This window comes from Sminthopsis crassicaudata, chromosome 2 (genome assembly GCF_048593235.1).
Source record: "Sminthopsis crassicaudata isolate SCR6 chromosome 2, ASM4859323v1, whole genome shotgun sequence".
In the NCBI taxonomy this organism is placed as follows: Eukaryota; Metazoa; Chordata; class Mammalia; order Dasyuromorphia; family Dasyuridae; genus Sminthopsis; species Sminthopsis crassicaudata.
In genome coordinates this window covers 435,346-455,732 of record NC_133618.1, presented here as the reverse complement: position 1 = coordinate 455,732, position 20,387 = coordinate 435,346, and the positions used below count along the sequence as shown (strand labels likewise).

The 20,387-nt window shown below is 44.3% G+C and overlaps 1 protein-coding gene across 8 annotated transcripts; it reads right to left on the bottom strand.

Moving 5' to 3' along the window:
- Positions 1–2,933: 2,933 nt before the first annotated feature.
- On the bottom strand, positions 2,934–19,833 carry LOC141553868 (uncharacterized). Of its 8 annotated transcripts, none has more exons than XM_074285295.1 (5): positions 19,286–19,832; positions 17,483–17,535; positions 14,005–14,131; positions 10,148–10,234; positions 2,934–7,363 (listed from the first exon to the last, which is right to left on the bottom strand). In XM_074285295.1, exons 2-5 carry the CDS (start codon positions 17,513–17,515, stop codon positions 5,577–5,579), a joined length of 2,034 nt encoding a protein of 677 aa, XP_074141396.1. In that variant the 5' UTR covers positions 17,516–17,535; positions 19,286–19,832; the 3' UTR covers positions 2,934–5,576. The 8 variants fall into 8 exon arrangements, with proteins under 8 accessions (XP_074141396.1, XP_074141398.1, XP_074141399.1 ...); XM_074285297.1 differs by having other exon boundaries at positions 2,934–7,360; positions 19,286–19,830; XM_074285298.1 differs by lacking the exon at positions 17,483–17,535 and having other exon boundaries at positions 19,286–19,833.
- Between the last annotated feature and the right edge of the window lie 554 nt (positions 19,834–20,387).

The following is a 20,387-nucleotide window of genomic DNA, read 5'->3' as shown; positions in this document are numbered from 1 at the left end:
TTTAATTTGCATTTCTGAAATGAAGTTATTTTGAACATTTTTTCATATGACTATAGATAACTTTAATTTCTTCATCTGAAAATTGCCTGTTCAAATACTTTGACCTTTTTATCAATTAGGAAATGTATCCTTATAATTTTGATTCAGTGGTATGTGTGTATGTGTGTGTGCGTGAGTGTATATATATATATATAGAGAGAGAGACAGAGAGGAAAGGAGTGAATAAAAACAACAATGTTTGCTGTTTTACTGATAAAGGTTAAGTGACATAAGCAGGTATACATATCTAATAAATGTCTAAGGTAGAATTTGAACTCAAGTTTTTGTGACTTCAAATCCAGAATTGTATCTACTTAAGTAGTTCATTTTCTAATTGTTGAGTTCATGATCCTGGCAGAAAATTGAATTAGACATGTCTAATAAATAGTTGGATTGAAGTAAAGGAGCTTAGGGAAAAGGTGAAGCTAGAAAATTGTTTTTAAAAAAGCCTTCAAAGCTGAATGAGGTCTGTAAGGGAGAGATAGCATTGAAAGTAGAATTAGAATTGATCTAATGGACACTGAGTAGGAAAAGCAACAATGAGCTATCCTGACAATAGCATACAGGAATGGGAGATGATTATAAGTGAAGCGGATGATCCCAGACAGCACCCCAGGATGCTGACAGTGCCTTCAGGAGGCCATCTCAAATGGAGGATTGGGTGGATTGGTTTAACTAGCACTTAGCAGCTCCCTCTAAGCCCTTAGCTAAGAGGATGTTGGTCCCCTTATCTTAGAGAGGAAGAGGTAAGTCCTCTCACATTGTTTCTTGAGATGTTTTAGACTCTTGGGAAAGAAGGAAACGATCAGGTGCAGAAATATGTCCAACCTGTGTGTAAGCTGTACAACCCTGAATGCTTAAATCCTTTTGGTAAAGGCAGTATCCCTGATTGGTAAGAATCCACCCAGATTAATAAATAAATAATGAAGAGTCCTAGAGAAATGACTAAAAAAGTATTAGAAATAATCCACAACTTTAGCAAAGTCGCAGGATACAAAATAAATCCATATAAATCATCAGCATTTTATATATCACTCACAAAAGCCAACAGCAAGAGATACAAAGAGAAATTCCATGTCAACTGTCAACAGGATAAAATATTCAAGAATCTATCTGCCAAGGGAAAGTTAGGAACTATATAAGCAATACTTCAAAACACTTTCCATGAAAATAAAGTCAGATCTAAACAATTGGAAAAAATATCACATGCTCTTGGATAGGTGGAATGAATATAATAAAGATGACAATACTACCTAAACTATTAATTCGGTGCTATGCCAATCAGACTCCCAAGATATTATTTTACTGACCTAGAAAAAAATAACAAAATTGAACTGGGAGAAAAAAAGGTCAAAACTTTCAAGGGAATTAATGAAAAAAAAAAAAAAAAAAAAGCAAATGAAGGTGGCCTACCTGTATCAGATCAAAAACTATGTTATGAAAGCCGCAGTTATCAAAACCATTTGCAACTGGCTAAGAAACAGAATAGTTGATCAGTGGAACAGGTTAGGTTCACAAGACAAAATAGTCAACGACTACAGTAATGTAGTGTTTGACAAAGCCAAAGGCCCCAGCTTTTGGGATAAAAAGTTCATTATTTGACAAAAACTACTGGGAAAATTGGAAACTAATATGGTAGAAAGTAGGCATAGACCCACATAGACCCATACTTAACACCGCCTACCAAGATAAGATCAAAATGGGTTTATGATCTAGACAAAAAGAATATTATAAACAAAATAGACCATAGGATACTTGACCTCAGATCTGTGGAGAAGGAATTTGTGACCGAATTGATATAATTTGTTAATAGCCATCTGATATTTCAAATCTATATCATTTATTATTTTCTAATTTTGCTTGTATTGGGATTTTGGGGAAACCCTTGTGTAGGAAAAGTTCCTAATGAACAAATGACTTCTAGAGGGTGATGTAATTATACCTTTACTGAACTAACTCCCTTTGGATCTGGATGCCAAATGATGAATTCAGCTGCTCAAGAGTAGGGTTACAATACTTAGCAACACTAGGAATTATTTGACCATTCTTTGTTTTAAAACAATACTTTAAGATTTGGGGAGGGAGAGACCTTGAAAATTCTATATGGAAAGACCTGGGATTTAACAGGTGGGTTCTCTTTGGAAAAGGTCAGAAAATCTTATCAGCCTTGGGGAAGACGTTGCTAAAGGAAAACTGTCCAATTCTGATTGGGAAAGACCTCTCAATATCCAAGATGGTGGTGGTGTTTAGTTTATTCTTAATATAGGAATGATTGTTGTCTGATAAGATTGACCATTGATGGCAAAAATTATAAAACTGAATCTGGAAGAATTTGTGTACAAATTATACCTTTGAACCACTGTTAGTCTCAGCAACTTGATTCAAGTTGATCACCTGAAGTTGACAGAATGACATAACTTTCCTGACCCTCAAGAGTGGAACAAGACTGAATGACTTAAAGACAAATGCTCTCCACACTTACAGCCGCCTTTAAGGTAAGACCAAGGGCTGCTAGGAGCCCATAGTGCTCAAAGCCCCAACCCTCACCCTAAACCAGGAAGACTCAATTGCCTGTTGAGTTTAAATCCTGTCTCAGATTAGGTGTGTCAGTCCAGCCACCTCACTGAACCCTGTTTGCCTGTTTCCTCTTCTATAAAATGAGCTGGGGAAAAAAAAAAAAATTTTTTTTCAAGCCATTTCCAGTATCTTTGGTTCCACTGAAGTGACTGAACAACAAATCAGGCAAAAGACTATCAGGTTCAATTTGATGGCAATGGTCTCCTCCAAGCATTCATTCTATAAACTTAAACCTTCTTTCAGGAGAGATTGTATGAGTGATCTAAAGACCACCAGGCCTAATTGTCACAACTCAAGTCAAGTGAGGGACAAAGCTCTGAATATTAGCAGTTTATTAAGTAAGCACAATTTTAATAGTAAAGAGGACTAATGGATTCTTAATGGAGCTAATGACCTGAAGGATGAAAAGTTCTCTTGTTCCCCATTTTAAAGATTGAACAAAAAACAGAAGTTGGTAGGTGGGGAAAACAATCTAAATAGGTAAAGGACGAACAGTATCACGGGGACAGGGACAATTTGATTGGTTGAAAGTCTGAAATGTGAATTGGGAACAACATCTTTTTTTATCACAAAAACATTGATACTTGCCACCTGGATCTTGCAGAAATAACTGATAGCAAATTTCCTCCAATTGTACAAAAATAGAGACAGCATTTCCAGAAATGGCACTGTCTGGGCTAGTACAGGTAGCAATAGATGCTTTTTAAAAATTATTTAATTTTCACAAAAATTTTATACATAGATAATTTTCCAGCATTGACAATTGCAAAACCCTTTGTTTCAACTTTTCCCCTCCTTACCCCCACCCCTTCCCCTAGATGGCAGGTTTACCAACACATGTTAAATATAACAATAGATGATTTAGAAAAAAATCACAATAGTGAACCAAGTAGAAAATAAATTTCCTGGGCATGAAATGATTTGCAAGTGGTGCTGAGAGAACAATTTCTTTGGAATTTGAGTGTTTTATAGAAACAATGCACATTTCAACTTCAGCCAGAGTTTTCTTCCAATTAAAAATGAGTGATGGAAAACTGAACTTAGCTTTTAATTGAACTTTTGAACTCATGAGCTTCCCCCCCTGAAGATGGCTTTTGTTCTCAAAGAGGGTTGATGCCATCAGCAAGTGATGTCTTGATTGGCAAGTGACTTGGGCAAAGTCAATAGCCTTACTCTATCTAATTCTGGACCATCTGAGCCCAGTGGCAAGATACCAGCCAAGACGAATGTGATGGTCCCCCATTTCTGTCTAATGTATCAACCTATCAATAACTGACAGATTGTAGGGTCGCAAAGTTGTGTTTTTCCACTGTTAGCAAAACAGATTACCAAGTTACAAGATTTCACAAGTTCATTTATACTCCAGCTGGTACCATCTCTGGCAGCTGCCTCTCTCCATTTGTTAAGGGAGTCAGATGTTTGCTAAACAATGCACTTTGTGAACTTTCTTGTGTCCTCTGTTGGAATAACTGACTTTGCTCATTCTTCACATTAAAGAATTGTGGGACAAGAGGAGAGGAGCTGGTCACATGGTAAGGAAGAGGGCTGATGAGTAGTTAGCCAGAACACTTTACAAGTGCCCTTGAAATGGTAGCAGAAAGGAATAAGAAGGATTCCATCATACATGATAGATGCTCTGTGATGAACTTACATGAAACCTGGGCAAGAGTCGCAGAGGATGGACAGACAGACATTGCTGGATCTACATTGTTGGAAGAAATTCGAATTGAAGAAATCAATCAGGATATCTGAGTATTTGAGGGAATCACCATGTAGCTAGTTTTTCTTGCTTATTCTCAATTCAGTCTATCTCCATTTACATATCCCCATACTTCTTTGAATTCTTCCTATCCACTTTTTTTTCATGGCACAATATTCCAGTATGTGCATTATCATAACTTGTTTAGACATTCTCCAACTAAAATTCATCAATTTTTTATTTACAACCAAAAAACCAAACTAAAAAAAAAATAAAAAAAAAATCCATGGCAATGAATATTTTAGTGTAGATGGAATCCTTTTTTCCCTCAATTCCTTAGAGTTCAAGCTTTGCTGCAGGGTCTCTTTATCACAAAGTATGTGACATATCATCACCTTTTAATAAATCCTGACTCTAAATGACTTTTCAGAACAGTTGGACCATCAATACATAGCTACATATATTGTATTACTGTGTATCTAATTCGATAAACCACCCTCCCCCAGTGCTATTTCCAGCTTTTGGGATTATTACTGTCAATTGGATGGATTTAAGATGAAACCTCAAAGTTGAAAGCTTTCATTTTTAAATGCATCTTAATAAAATATCTTCTGCCTGAACAAATATAGCAAGAAACCTATTTCATTAGTTGCACAGAGTTCTTCATTTAGAAAGGATGTGCAAGTTTCCTACATCAACAATGATCTAGGTTTAGAATTGGTGATCTCTTATTGCCTCTTCCAAACTGCCATATCTCACCCAGAAGGCTTAATGAAGTAATCTGAGTCATTACCCTTAATCTGAAGCTGAGAACCAGTAATAAATGGCATGGAGGCATGGGGTTCATTTAAAAACTCTTCTTTGGCTTCTTAAAGGATTTAGGGTGGGAACAGAACATAACACTAGTCTACATGCACTGAGCTCCAGTCAAATAAAATTACTTTCCCAAGCCCAGAATTGCAGAATCAAAATTTCAACCCATGTCCTGACTCCAAATATAGTGCCCTTCCATTCTGATGCTGCCTTTCAAGTAGGTGACCAGGTGGAAAAAAAGGATCCAGTATGCCTAAGAAGTTATCAGCCCCCTCTAGTGCTCTTTTATTTTACCTTCCTCACTTCCCCCTTATAGTTAGAGGTGGCCAAGTACAAAAGGCATCAGCACTACCACATCTTCTCCCAGGATTCTCTCCCTAATTCATTTTCCTCCTTATTTTAATGCCTTTACATTTCTTCATAGATTTGGCAATTAACAGTCAGATTTTTATATAAAACCCTTTCCATATTGGTTATATACATAAGGTTTCCCTCCACTGTGGATTCCTTGATGTTTAGTAAGAGATAACCTTTTTGTAAAAGCCTTCCCACACCGGTTACATTCGTAAGGTTTCTCTCCAGTGTGGATTTTTTCATGTTTGATAAGATCTCCCTTTCCTATAAAAGCCTTTCCACACTGGTTACATTTACAAGGTTTCTCTCCAGTGTGGATTTTTTGATGTTTGATAAGATCTCCCTTTCCTATAAAAGCCTTTCCACACTGGTTACATTCATAAGGTTTCTCTCCAGTGTGGATTTTTTGATGTTGGTTAAGGTTTCCCTTTCCTATAAAAGCCTTTCCACACTGGTTACATTCATAAGGTTTCTCTCCAGTGTGGATTCTCTGATGTTGGTTAAGATCTCCCTTTCGTATAAAAGTCTTTCCACACTGGTTACATTCATAAGGTTTCTCTCCAGTGTGGATTTTTTGATGTTGGATAAGATTGCCCTTTCCTATAAAAGCCTTTCCACACTGGTTACATTCATAAGGTTTCTCTCCAGTGTGGATTTTTTGATGTTTGATAAGATCTCCCTTCCGTATAAAAGTCTTTCCACACTGGTTACATTCATAAGGTTTCTCTCCAGTGTGGATTTTTTGATGTCCAATAAAACCTTCCTTGCTTCTAAAGGCCTTTCCACACTGGTCACATTTGTAAGGTTTCTCTCCAGTGTGGATTCTCTGATGTTCAGTAAGAGATACCCTTTTTCCAAAAGTCTTTCCACACTGGTTACATTCATAAGGTTTCTCTCCAGTGTGGATTCTCTGATGTACAGTAAGAGCATTCCTTCCTGTAAAGGCCTTTCCACACTGGTTACATTCATAAGGTTTCTCTCCAGTGTGGATTCTCTGATGTTCAGTAAGAGTTCTTCTTTCTGTAAAAGCCTTTCCACAATGGTTACATTCATAAGGTTTCTCTCCAGTGTGCTTTCTCTGATGTACAGTAAGAGCATTCTTTACTGTAAAAGCCTTTCCACACTGGTTACATTCATAAGGTTTCTCTCCAGTGTGGATTCTCTGATGTGCAATAAGAGTTCTCTTCATTCCAAAAGCCTTTCCACACTGGTTACATTCATAAGGTTTCTCTCCAGTGTGCTTTCTCTGATGTACAGTAAGATATTCTTTTTTAATAAAAGTCTTTCCACATTGTTCACATTCATAGGGTTTCTCTCCAGTGTGGATTCTCTGATGTACAGTAAAATATTCTTTTTTAATAAAAGTCTTGCCACATTGTTTACATTCATAAGGTTTCTCTCCGGTGTGGATTCTATGATGTGTAATAAAACTATCCTTCCATCTAAAAGCCTTTCCACACTGGTTACATTCATAAGGTTTCTCTCCACTATGGATTCTCTGATGTTTAGTAAGAGCTCCCTTTCTTCTAAAAGTCTTTTCACAGGGTTCACACTCATAAGGGTTCTCTTCAGTGTGGATTCTTTGATGTTTAATAAGAGCTCCATTTTGTCTAAAAGACTTTCCACATTGGTTACATTCATAAGGTTTTTCTCCTGTGTGGATTCTCTGGTGTACAGTAAGAATTCCTCTTTTTATGAAAGTTTTCCCATATTGGTTACCTTCATAATGTCTCTCCCCAATCTGGATTCTCTCATGTGATTCACAGATTTCTCTCCAAGTAAAGTTACAGGGACTATCACACATGAGGCTTTGCTTGTGAGTTTGAAACCCAGAATGGCTTATATCTGCAGGAGTTCCCTTCATTCCAAATCTGAGCTCTGCTTGAAAGAAAGAAAACAATAAAGAAATATAAACTTGATGCAGAGCATATATATGTTTGTTTATATTCCCTTCTGTCCATGAGCAAAAGAGAAACTCAGTTATTTTCTCTTTTCCTAGGCAAAGAGAAAAATTTTAAATGGGCAGAAGCAAACACTTTAAATCTCATTACTTTATATTCCAAAAAGACATTTTTAAGGAGCTTCATGCACTTTTACAGTGGAACCTCAGAATAAACCTATAACAACTGTGAAAGGGCCTTCATTCTGATTCGGTTCACAACTCAGATCAGAATGGCTGAGTGATTTGACTTCAATCCCAGCAGCTTAGACTAGGATTTACATTCTGTGAATGGACATGCTCTGCCTACAGTATGCGACAAAGGATCTCCACGCATTTTTCCCTTTGCCTTTCATTATTTCTACTTTCAATGCTTTTTCAATAGATTTGTCATGTGGTGCATATATACTAAATACTCAAGTTATTTTATGCTCCATCCTACCTGTAACTATAACAAATTTCCATGATGATGACTTTCAATTTTAATTTTTTTTGATTACATTATCTGAGATCATATTCAGAAGGCTAACCCACTTGTTACAATTTGTAACTCAAACCTGAGTATAACTTACATCAAAAGTTTTTTTGTTCTGACAGATTACTTTTTTGAGATAGCTACTAGTTATGACTTTTTTAAACAATTATCATGGGGTAGCTATGTGGCCCAGTGGATATAGTCCTGAATTCAGGAGGACCTGACATCAAATCTGCTCTCAGACACTTAACACTTTCTGGCTGTGTGATCCTGGGTAAGTCACTTAAACCCAACTGCTTCAGGAGAAAAAAAAAAAATACCTTTATCATTATGTGTCCCCTGCATAACATAACACACAAAAAAAGTATAAAAATATCCACATCTGAAAATGTGTTTCATATGGAAAATTGAGTTCCCCATCCTGTGATATGGAAGGGAGGTCCACTATGCCAATCCTTTCCCTTTCAGAAGCTCACAAATCCCTTGAAGGATTGAGATAATGATTCAAGAGATCTCACCCAAAAATGTCTCAGTGGCACCTTCAGTGGTAAATAAATGCCTGAGTTGGTTATACAGGTAGCTGTCCTCTGAGACAGATGTGTACATTTCCACCTTAATAGTTGTCTTTCAGTGATTTCAAACTCTCACAATCACCAACACACTGCAGAGGAGGATTGTGCAGTGATCCCATCAAACTCTGGCTCCTTCTAAGTGCAACAGACTAAGTACAGACTTTCGGTTTCTGAAAATGATATTACAATGTTCCCAGCATGCCAGGAAGGTTGAACATTCATATACAAATGGGCAGAGGAGTGCAAAGATCCATGGGGTTGTCTCTCCCCAGACAAGTGTCATTCTCTCCTTCCTGGGTTACCTAGCAACTCCATCTCTAATCGCCTGAGTAAGATGTGACTTGGGTCTGCATTCCTGCAGCAGTGCTGGCAGAGTACTTGAGAACCATGGTCAGGAGGCAGGGACAGGAGAGTCATTATGAAATCATCATGGAAGGCCACAACCTTTCCAGAAAATCAGATCTTAAAATGCCACTCATTGACATGTGTAAGCTTATTTTCTAATTTGAACGTTTCCTCTAATTATATTATTCTTCTATCTGGCTGTTTCTCAAAGGAATTGGTTGGGGACATGGGTTGGTCATTCAGTAGGGATTCAGTTACTATCCTTTCAAAGGTTGTATGTAAATATTATAGAAAAGCAACATAAAGCAATATTTGAAATGGACTCTTGAGTACATTTGTCATTTAGTGCAATACTTGTCAAGAGCCAATATAAATATAAATCTTTTTTTTTTAATACTAATTAGCAATTGCTTTGACGGACTAGAGTTTAAAAAATGAATTTCTATGTCTCCACAGGAGCTTGTCCAATTCTCCTGTTTTCTACCTCATACACATATGACTATGTTCATCATATCTGTTTCAAAATCAAACTACAGTTATAGTGGATAACATGTGGATGGGGCGTTGAACCAGGAAACCCAGGATTTTAATTTCACTTCAGAAAGTTGCTGGTCAAGTTATAGGATCTCTGTTAGATTCAGTTTTTTTTAATCTGTCAAATGGGCATAATAATATCAGTTAAGTCCTTGGATTCTCATGAGGATAAAATAAGACAATGCAGAGCATGGTAAATAGGGCTGTAGAAGTGCTAGCTATTTTATTTCACTTTGGCTCTTTCTTCCCCAGTCCTGCTCTCCTTCTTAAACCATTATGATCCTCACCAATTAATGATGCAGTGAAGCACTAAATTATTCAATTCATCTGGTACACAGTGGGTCTCTCCACAGTCTCTAGTGTATTGTCTGCCACTCTGTGACCTCCAGGAGATCAGGGCATGTCCCTCACATCTCTCTGTGTTCCTGGTGTTTTGCCCAGGGCTGACCTGTAGCAGGCCCTTAATTGTTTACTGACTAGAAGTTCTAAGAATGGCTCAAGTCCCAAACCTAATCGCCTGGGGCACTTTCAGGAGAGTTCCATTGCCCCAAATCCCTAACAGTGGCTTCTTATAAGATTATAGATGAGCACTGGAAGGGCTCAACAGGGCCATGGAGTGTGATCCACTCATTTTGTAGATTGGAAACCGAGGGTCAATGAGGGGCCCTGGTCACTGCTGCCAAGAAATATCCATTACAGAATTCCAAGTCTCGTCTTTCTCACTGAGCATTTACTTCAGTGTAACTCCCAGAAGAGTTTTGTAGCCATAGCTCTCAGAGACCTGCTTTCACCTGACTTACCTGGAGAGCAGCTCCTGAGGCCTTCTTGGTCCAGCATCCATCTTTGCTCAAAATAAGAGGTCACCTCTTCTCTGAGAACTGGAAGCCCTGGGCATGGAAAGCAGTTAGAAAGAAAATGGAGAGAAGTCGGCCACTGGTTCTCCTTAGGGAAACAATGAGGGTCCAGAGCTGCTCCATGCTGAAATTCAGCCCCTGATGTTCAGACATATCCGTCCATTCTCACCCACTGGGGCTTGTAGAGCAAGTCACCTAACAGAGGATGTGCCCTCTATTTTTACAGCTTCCTCTGATAGAGAGACAAAGGCCCTTCCTCCCTCCTGTCCTGTGAGGCTCCCTTCTGGCATAAACGTCAGATCACAAACTTGGATAAAAAAGAGTTACTAGGTGGGAGCAGCTTGAGGCCTGATGAAGAGGGACACTGAACTTAGTATACCTTTTTTTACAGAATGATAGACTCATTCCATAGTTTCCATTTTCCATAACTTAAAGAGAGCCCATAGTTCAGTGGAGAGTCCTGGACATAGTTTCAAGTATAGCTGAATTTGAAGTGAGCCTTGGACAATTACTACAGAAATGATGACCAGACATCGGATAAGGAAAATGCCAATGAGATTTGCAAGAGAATTATATGGGGACTAGACAAAGATGCTCCTTTAGAAGAGATCAGCAGTCCTACAGTAGGAACAAATCCTTTTTACACCCAGACTATTATGAACATAGAAAGACAGGGTCCCTCCTGGCAAAGGACTTCTAGAGAAATTCGTCGATGTTTCCAACGTGTAAAAGTTGGACATCTAAGAGCTCAGTAGATAGGGAGAAGACAGGGTTATAGAAGACCTAAAACTCCATGTGGAAAATGTCCCAAGGGCTTCCACTGGGCCTCTGAATGCAGATTGACCCAGGGAAATGAGAAGTGGACCCCAGCTCCAAGATATCAATCAAAAGATAGGTGGAGCATGATGGCAACTGAGGTTAGACACAAAGAGCCTTTAGAAGTCAGGACTCTGATGTGATCTATCAGCAGAAGAGTAATCCATGGAAGAAAGGGATTACGTGATGAGTCAGCCAAAAGGCAATCAGATTGCAGAAATGGATTACACTTGGGGAGAATACAGGCCTTTTAAACCAACAGGGCTGTGTCCAGTGCAAACAACTCCAATGTAATTGCCAGATGATGAGAAGAGATTTAGAAAGTGGTAAATAGAAGGAAATTAGATAGGTTAACTGCCTGGGAGAGAGGGTTTGCTTGTTTTTTTACAGACAGAGAAGGAAACACATGGGTGGCAACAAGCACCTGGAGAGAGACAGAAAAAGAGAAAGACCTCAAAACAAAGGAGAAGATCTAAGAAACATCTGACACTGAAGGAGCATGGCTAATAAGAAGACTGTTAAAGAACTTTAAATCCAGCAGGAATCATTGGACTTCCTAACACAAGATGAGACTAAGGAATAATGGACTTATTCCCAATTTATGATTTGATCATGTTATTTGTTACATTACTTCTAGCATGTGTTATATTACTATGTATTTATGTAACTTACGTAATTATGTGTAATACAGATGGATTTATGTTTCAAAATCATAACCACCCTATGTTCTAAATCAAAAGAATGGGGGAGATGTTAGGATTACAAGGTGAGAGAGCTCAGGTTGTCTGGGCAATTCTCTAGGTCAGAACTCACACCTTTAGTTCCAGCCTTTAGGGGGAGTTTACACCTTTGGAATCTGAGAGACAATTTACATGTTTAAAAGAAATTTGCACCTTTAAGAAGCCTGAGTTAAAGAAGCCTTTAAGCCCCTGAGTTCTCACATGCCCCTTTAAAAGGAGCAAGTTCATTGGTTGAAATATTTCCCCAGGCCCCCTTGAGTTCTCACATGTCCATTCTCTGGGAGGATAAAAGAGGCAACATTGGGCCTGGAGATGAGTCAAGTCTGGGAGTGAGTTGAGAGGGCAGATTGGAAGGATAATTTAGAGACGACCAGGCCTTTACAACCTTCCTCCCACCTCCTGCCCTGTGAGGCTCTCTTCTGGAAGAAACTTCTCATCCCAGACCTGCGTAAAAAGAGTTAGTGGGTGGGAGCAGCCTCAGGCCTGATCAAAAGGGACCACAAACTTAGTACACCTTTTTTTTTACAGAAGGATAGACTCATTCCATAGTGTCCATTTTCTATTACTTAAAGAGAGCCCCTAGTTCAATGGAGAGTCCTGGACAAGTGTACCTGAGTTTGAAGGGAGCCTTGGACAATTACTAACTGCACCTTTGGGCAAGTCAATTAAACTGTTTGTTTTCCTCTGTTTACTCAGCTCTTAAATGGGGATAACAAAATCACCCTAACTTGGAAAGTGAAGATGAGGATAAAGTGACACAATATTTTATTCTATTATTAAGTTACAAACAAACATTTCCGTACAATAGCACATTAAAAAAAGATGAGTGCACGTGAAACTGTAAATCCACAATGTACAACTTTCTATTACTTTCAAATCGATAACAAAATTATCACATACATTTTTTCCCTTCACTTTACCTGTCCCCAACATAGGCATGGCTGCCATTACATAGACATTTTTATACACAAATAAATAATATACAGACATGTAAAGGTATATATGCGTGCGCGCGCACACACACACACACATATTTATGTAAAATTATAATAACCATATATTATGGGCCAGAACTATGTACCTGAAACAAATTGTCTTACAAGTTGTTAACTCAGTGGAACTGATAAGCGATAATTATCTAGTCTAACATGGTGATTCACAGTTCTCTAGTTCAGTACACGTACTTAGTACTTTACAGAGTTCCACCTAGGATGGATTCACACCTCTGATGATGTAATTATAACAGAGCATATAAGAAGCTAATGGGGATTCAGAGACAGATTCATTCCATTGTCCACTTTTGTGGTGGCTGGAGGCTGGAGCACAATTCTGGGACTCAGAGAGATTCACTCCATCTCACCCTACTATGGTGTGGCCTGTCCTCTTGTATTTCCTCCAATGAGACCAAGCTAGCCCAGGTCACAGGCAAGGAGACAATAAAGAATTTGGACTTTGGACTTTAACACCTGGCTATTCTTGTGGTGATTACTCAACTGAAAGGAAGGCTGCTCCAAGACCTCCAGAAAACCAACCAGAACACAACCACCATATTTCTATTTCTCAGTTTTTTCTCTAGATGAAAATGCCATCTTTCTTGATTTGTCCTTTATCGTTAATTTAGGTACTTAGAAATAGTCAAAATAACTAATTTCATGGAAGTTATTCTTAATGAATGTTATAGTATTGTAAAGAAAGCATATGGCACAGCACCGGGCACATAGTAGGTAAAAAAAATATGCTTTTTCCCTTCTATTCCTTTCCCACCACTTAGAAATGCCCACCTAGCTGTCTGAGTCTCATCGCTTTTGCTGGAATTTGAAGGCAATACTAAGGCAGATTAAAGAGAAACTTCCCATACTCTAGGGCCAACAGTTGCTTTGAGCTACAAATTGATGCTTGTAAAAAAGAAGAATATTCCAAATACTAGACCCATCCACCAAAGGAATGAGTTGAAAGGAAACGCTGTGTGAGAAATTTTCAGACCTTTGGCAGACACAATTTGTGTCCAGGTAGAGGCTAACCTCTAAGATTAGTTCCATGTTTCAGATGCTTCCCCTGATTTAATCTTTGATCTGGAATGGGTAAGAGAGAGTTTCAGGAACAACAAAGGACATCCCCAGGTCCTATCATGCAAGGCAAAGACCAGCACTTGCTCTTCTCTTTCCCCATCCCCCAATCTCGCACCCTGGGGAATGGAGATTTTCCCTTTGAGTGCAGACCTGCCGTCATCAGGGGAAGTGCCCTTACCCAGGGAGAGCAGGTTCTTGGCGTTCTCCACCATGACCTCCTTGTACAGCTCCTTCTGAGAGGGGACCAAGAGACCCCACTCCTCCTTAGTGAACTCCACAGCCACATCCTTGAATGTCACCATCTCCTAAACCATCAAAAGTCATAAGATGAGGAGCAGAAAGAGCCTTCTGAAGTAGAATCCAAACTGCTCCAATTTGCTGGAGAAAACTGAAACTCAGAGCAGGGATTTGCCCAAAGGTCACAGGCTTTGTGAGAGTCAGGGTCAGCTCTTGAGACTGTGGTCATTAAGAGACTGAGAGAATTTGGGATCAGCTGAAATAAAGCTGAGAAATGACTTATCATGCAACACATAATGGGATGGCATCTTTGGGCCCCACGGCATGTCCTTTTAATGAATTCTTCCAAACTCGTTTCCTTGGTGATCCTTCTGCTTTTCCAAGCGCATTTCATATTTCCCTCTCGTGCCCATTTTATGTTTTCATTTTATCTATAACCTTTTCTCCTAAATGAACCATCTCTGCCAAAGAGAATGGCCATTGTAAATTTGACATGTTTATGTCAAACAAGGAATTGCCACCCTGACCTCATCATGGTCTAAGTGTAAGCCACAATTTTCAGGTTATTTCTTCTAATCTATTATTTCACCTCTGAACATCTGAGGAATTTATTGCTTTTTTATAGTTTGTGAGATTGCCAAGGAGAAGCCCACATGGGGAGGGGGGAGGAGGGTGGGAATTAGGAAAGGTGGAGAAAAGCAGGAGGCCGGATTTAGGAGGTGGGCTCCACTGATGAAAGGTCTCATAGGAGCCAGGGGACCTAAAGTGCCTGAAAAATCTACTAGTCTTGGGGTTGGGGAGCTGTCCCTCCTGGGAGACACGAGCCCTTGGAGGAGAAGGACAGCATGGACACAGGGTTGGCATTGGGAGGAGAACGTGGAGAAAAATGAAAGGACGGCGAGGCAGGATGGATCATGTGCAGGGGATGTTCCCCAGCAGAAGCAGGGTTCTCTCCAACACCTGCCCTGGGCTCTGAAAGCAAGGCGTCTGTGCCGTTGGCCAACACGCAGTGGCGGAAACCCCTGCAGCACAGCCTCAGAACGGGGCCTTGGAGGCTCTGAGGGTAAGAAGCGTCAAGGAAAAAGAAAGCGCCCGTGGGCAGAGAGCCCCGGGCCCGAGAATGAGAATCCAGGCAAAACAGGAGGGGAAGATGGAGGCCAAGGGCAGAGAGGGGGGTCCCTGTTAGAGAGGGAGAAAGGGATGCAGTTAGAAAGCCAAGGAACAGGACCAGTGGAAGAGCAAGAGGGGGAGGGGAATGTGTGAGAGAACTGAAGGGAAATGGAGGTGAAGACGAGCAGGAGGAAATCGAGGAGAAGAGATGGACAAAGGTCTAGAGAAGGTGGAGGTAAAAGACTCAGGACGGGGGACCACAGAGGAAGACGCCTATTTCTTTTCGACACAAGGAACTTTTAGAAAAATTCACTGTATCACAGATCCTGCCCACGAATGTAAGAAGGTAGAAATGGTCCATGTTCCCTCTCATTCCCTAATGAAATAAGAGTGAAAACTGGCTCAGAGATCGGCACCGGAAATACAAACCCAAAAGGAGATTGACCCGTGAGGATGAATTCCATCATGGCTGAGTGCGAGAGCAGAACTCGGCAGCGATAACTCCGTCAAAGGAAATGGGGGCAGTAGGGGGCGCAGTGGGTAGAGCACAGCCCTGAATCCAGGAGGAGCCGAGTTCAAACCTGCTCTCAGACACTTATCACTGCCCGGCTGTGTGACCCCGGGCAAGTCACTCAACCCCCAATGCCCTCACAATAAAAAACAACAGAAAAATGAAAATGATTAATTAAATAATGTTCCAAAATTTCTGAGTTTCCGCTTAAGCTGCCCTCAGGGGGAAACACTCACTTGAAAAGGGAAGATTAAGCATTATACAAAAACCTAGAAAAATGGGAACGAATCCCAAATAAACCCAAATAAACCCAAGAGACAAGATGTGGTGATGAGAAGGGAAATAAAACATGACCAACAGAAAGAAAACCCACTCGGATCAAGGGGACGGAGCCTGAAATCCAGTCCGGGGCCGAACAGCAGAGGAGACACCACAAGAAAACCAGGAGGAGGAAAAGGCCCAACCGTCCAAGGAACGCCCCTTTATGGTCCAGAATCTGAGAAGAAGGGGCTGGGAGGAAGGCTGTCAGCAGCGGGTGTGACCCCAGGAAGAGGAAGTGAGAGGGCAGCAGGAAGCAGATGTGAAGGAGCGGGAGGAGGCGGGACCAGGTGAGTAAAGAGGAAGGAAAGAGAGAGACAAGGGAGGAGAAAGTGAACAGGGGGGAGGCCGCCTCCTCCTCCCCCACCCCCTCCCTCCTGTCTGCTCCCTCCGCGCCCCCTTGTGGAGACTTTGGACATTCCCAGGCAAGTCTGGCACAAATGATTCAGAAAGCAGAGAAGGAAACAAGGAGAACTGACTCTGCTTCCAGGCAAGTACCAACATGGCTGACACAGCCTCAGAGCAGGAGGCAGCAAGTGAAGCAGGCAGTGATACCGAGGAAGTCCCTGTGGGGGCGCCACTCCCCTCCCCCGCTGTGGGCCGCTCGGACCCAGCGGCGCCCCCTTGGGGCCGCTCCCACGGCAGGCAGAAATCTCCACAGAGGGAGGGACCTTGGGAACCTCCTCCAGCCTGCCCAAGGAAGGAAGAGTAAGTGACAGGAGATGAATGGAGGAGCGCACCCAGTGAAAAGGGGGGAGGGGGGAGGGAGGGATCAGTCCTGAGCAAAACAATGGGAAGGGATGGAGCTGAGTGAGTCTCCTTCTGTCTGAGGGGGAAAGGAGCCCGAGGCCCCGACAGAGACCCGGGACTGCGCCCAGTGCAAGTGTGGGAGATGGGGAAGGGCACAGAAGGGGAGGCCCTGAAAGGAGGTGCGCCCTCTGGCGGGGACCTCAGCTTAGCACAAAGAGCAGCCAGGAGCTGAGGATCAGGGAGGAGCAGCAGCTGTCTGCCAGAGGAGGGGGGGAAGGGAGGAGGGGGGGAGGAAGGGGGGATGGGCCGGGCCCTGTGGGAAGGGGCTTGGATTTATTTGTTCCCAGGGAAAGTGGAGCAGGTGAAAGGGGGAGACGGGAGCTTCAGGGCAGCGTGGCCACAGGAGGCCAAGAGCAGGAGAGACTTGGGGTGGGGAGGGGGCTGGGGGGGGCCAAAGGGAGCAGATCTGACCCCTGGGAAGGAGATTCCTGAGGAAGCAAGTGGAGCACCTCCTCAGTGCTCTGTAATGAAATAACCCCCAGCAGGGGGCGTGCACGGGCTTCGGTGCCCAGATGCCAGGGGCCCAAGGAATCCGCTGGGCACGGCAGGGTTGTTACTGCTGTGTGTCCCCCTTTTTGTAAAGAAATGACCCGTCCATCAGGCCCTGCCCCCGCCACAAGGATGGCTGTGGCTGCTGATGGGCTGGGGTCTGGGGATGGACTGCACTCACCCGAGGAGGAGGTCCGAGGCTCCCGGGGCCCATCCCCTCTGGCTCCCGGCTCCCTGTGGAGGTGGCAAAGCAACCAGAGTGACTCATTGCGTCCACTTCCTCCCTCTGGGCCCCGTCTCCATCCCGGGGTCCTGTTGCTCCCACCCTGGAAGGACCCTCAGAAGTGACAAGGCCAAAGCTCTTCCAGACAGAGGTCCCAGGGGACCCTGGGGCTTTCATTCTAAGCCCCTCAGAAATCCCAGAGCAAGGCCAGGAGCTCCAGGAGCGTCCCTCCCCCCTCTGCCTGTGCCAGAGAAGCCCAGCGGACTGCCTGGGGCTCCCGGCCTGGGGGACCGCTCTTTGGGCCCACCCACTCTGGGTGTCTGTCTCTGACTCGGTCCCTGCTGGGGCCAGTCCTTGGTCACGTGAAGCTGGAGCGGGAAACGCTCCCAGAGGACGAGGGGACTTTCCCCTCTTTTCTGAGCAGGAGGAGCCCACAGCAACTCCTGGAGTGCGAGGTCCCCCAGGGCTTCCAGACTGCCCCCTGCAGAACAGTGCAGGAGGGGCCGCGAGGGGGCGCTGTGGATGGAGCACAGCCCTGAATTCGGGAGGACCCGAGTTCTAATCTGGTCTCAGGCACCTCGTACCTCAACCCTGGCTGTGGGACCCTGGGCAGTAAAAGCACAGTGCAGGAGGGGCAGGAATGGAGAGAAGGTGGTCTGAAGAGGAAGAGTGCTCCCCTCTCCATCCTCCTACAGAGAGCCCAGAGGCACAAGGGCTTTGGGGAGTCCAGACGGAGGAGTCCAGTCAGCCTCCATGGCTCCTGAGTCAGCCTCTCCCTGCACCTGGTCCTCTGCCCCCTTCAACAGAACTGACACATGTCATCATTCCAGCCATAGACTTGATGAGAGCAGAACCAGACAGCCCAGTATGTCAAATCGCTAACAAAATCTTATGCAACTTAAATGGATTTACATCTTCTGGAGAAGAACTCTCCTAGTTCTACAAACTGGTCCATATGGTCTGGAAGCAGAAAAGCCTATTCAGATACAAACGTAAGCATTCTTACCTACTCTGTTCTATTGTTTCTGTATAACGTTTTTAGATTATGTTTCTTGGCAGTGATTCCAAGCTGATATTGCCCCTCAACACCTCTTGCATTTATTACTAATCAAGAGAGCTTTGAGGAGGAGAATTCTTTCACCGGAGAGAGGAACTGCAGACCTGCCCCGTCCCACACCCTCCGGGGACTGACTCTTTGTGGAGGAGGGAGGGGGAGGGGGGAGGTGGAGATCAGAAGAGGTCAGGAAGGGAGCCCCCGGAATGATCGGGAAAGCCAGAGCCAGAGAGACTCAATCCAAAGTGGGATTCAACCCTGAGGGCTCCAAGGGAGGGAGGCAAGGCAGGAGAGCGCAGTCCGTGGGGAGGAGGTCAGGGCCAGCGGAGTGAGAGGAGTGCTCCTGACGGACCGCGGAGCCTGGGAAAGCGCCAAGACGCTGTCCTGGGGTCTACCCGGAGGTGGGGAGGACCGCCGGGAGCTTCTGGGACAGCTGAGGCTTGGAGCGGGCTTAGAGGCTGAAAGGAGGACTCCCGGATTTCTGAGGACAAAGTCTGAAGTCTGGGAATGTCCGACCCGACGGGAAATCTGGCCAAGTGCGGAAGCGAAGGTTTAGGGCTGGGGGAGCTCATCGCACAGACGCCGCGGCGGAGAGGAGGGCTCCTGGCGGAGCCGGAGGCCCCGAGCCGCGAGTTCCGGAGCGGAGACCCCAAGGCCAGGGCGGCCACGGAAGTCAGGAAGCCCGGGGGCTGCAGGCTCCGACCTACCTGGGGCTGCAAGGACAGGCCCGGCTTCCGAGTGTCGCTGATCCCGGGGAACGGGAGAGATCCGAGCTCCGGGAGACGGGGACAGGTCCGAGCTCCGAGAAACGGGGACAGATCCGAGCTCCGGGAGACGGGGACAGGTCCGAGCTCCGGGAGACGGGGACAGATCCGAGCTCCGGGAGACGGGGACAGATCCGAGCTCCGGGAGACGGGGACAGGTCCGAGCTCCGGGAGACGGGGACAGATCCGAGCTCCGGGAGACGGGACAGACAGGAACTTCAGAGGAAGGCAGAGCAGTTTGTGTGCAGGGAATGGAGAGCGGTGACACTTCCTGCTTCCGGCAGCCCCGCGCGGGCGGGTCTTCCCAAGAACCCCGCCCCGTCCCTCCCCCAGGGCGGTGGAGCCCTTTCCTCCAATCACAGGGAGGGGCTGGGTTTGGGCCTCCCGGCGCCTCTCCTACCTCAGCCCTGCCCCCCTTCACACAAAGATCTTCGGCCCTAAACTCCTCCCAGACCTCCCGAGTCCTCCACAGGGCTCAAATCGCTCCTGGGCCACACCCCCCTCCGGGCTGCTCATCTCTGAGAGCTCCTCCTCCCCTCGGCCTCCTCCCGATCCTCCCCAGGGCCTCCTCCTCCTCTTCCCCAAGCCCTCCTCCTCCTCTTCCTCCTCCTCCTCCCCTCAGCCTCCTCCTCCTCCCTTCCCACACTCGCCCCTCCTCCTCCTTGGCAGAAAGACCCCCTCCCCCCTGCTGAAACTGCCTCAGGAGACTAACGCCCAGGAGGGGAGCCCACGCTCTGACCCTCTGGAAGCCAAAGGCTCCTGGGACAGTCGGGGGCTGCACAGCATCAGTAACTGTAGATCAGGACTGGATTGTACTGAATTTTCCTCAGTCACTGGGATCTTGGACCCTCTACAAGTCTACAAGGCAAACGACCCTTAAAATTCAGCCTTAAACCACATGGTGCGGGATGAGAACCAGGAAGAATTAAATGTCCTGGATCAGAACTCCTCCGTCCTCCTCCATAAGCACCCCTCACTCCTGCAGCCCTTGTGCTATTGCACTCTGACTATTCCCTCCCAACGTTCTATCTCCTCAAACCCTCCC

Bases quoted from the DNA above. Each gene is read 5' to 3' on its own strand.
- LOC141553868 (XM_074285295.1), bottom strand. From the start codon at position 17,515: ATGGGCCCCGGGAGCCTCGGACCTCCTCCTCGG. The intron at 10,235-14,004 runs GTAAGGGCACTT...TTCCATGCCCAG, and splicing joins CAAGAACCTGCTCTCCCTGG to GGCTTCCAGTTCTCAGAGAA. The intron at 7,364-10,147 runs GTAAGTCAGGTG...CTTTCTTTCAAG, and splicing joins CCTCAGGAGCTGCTCTCCAG to CAGAGCTCAGATTTGGAATG.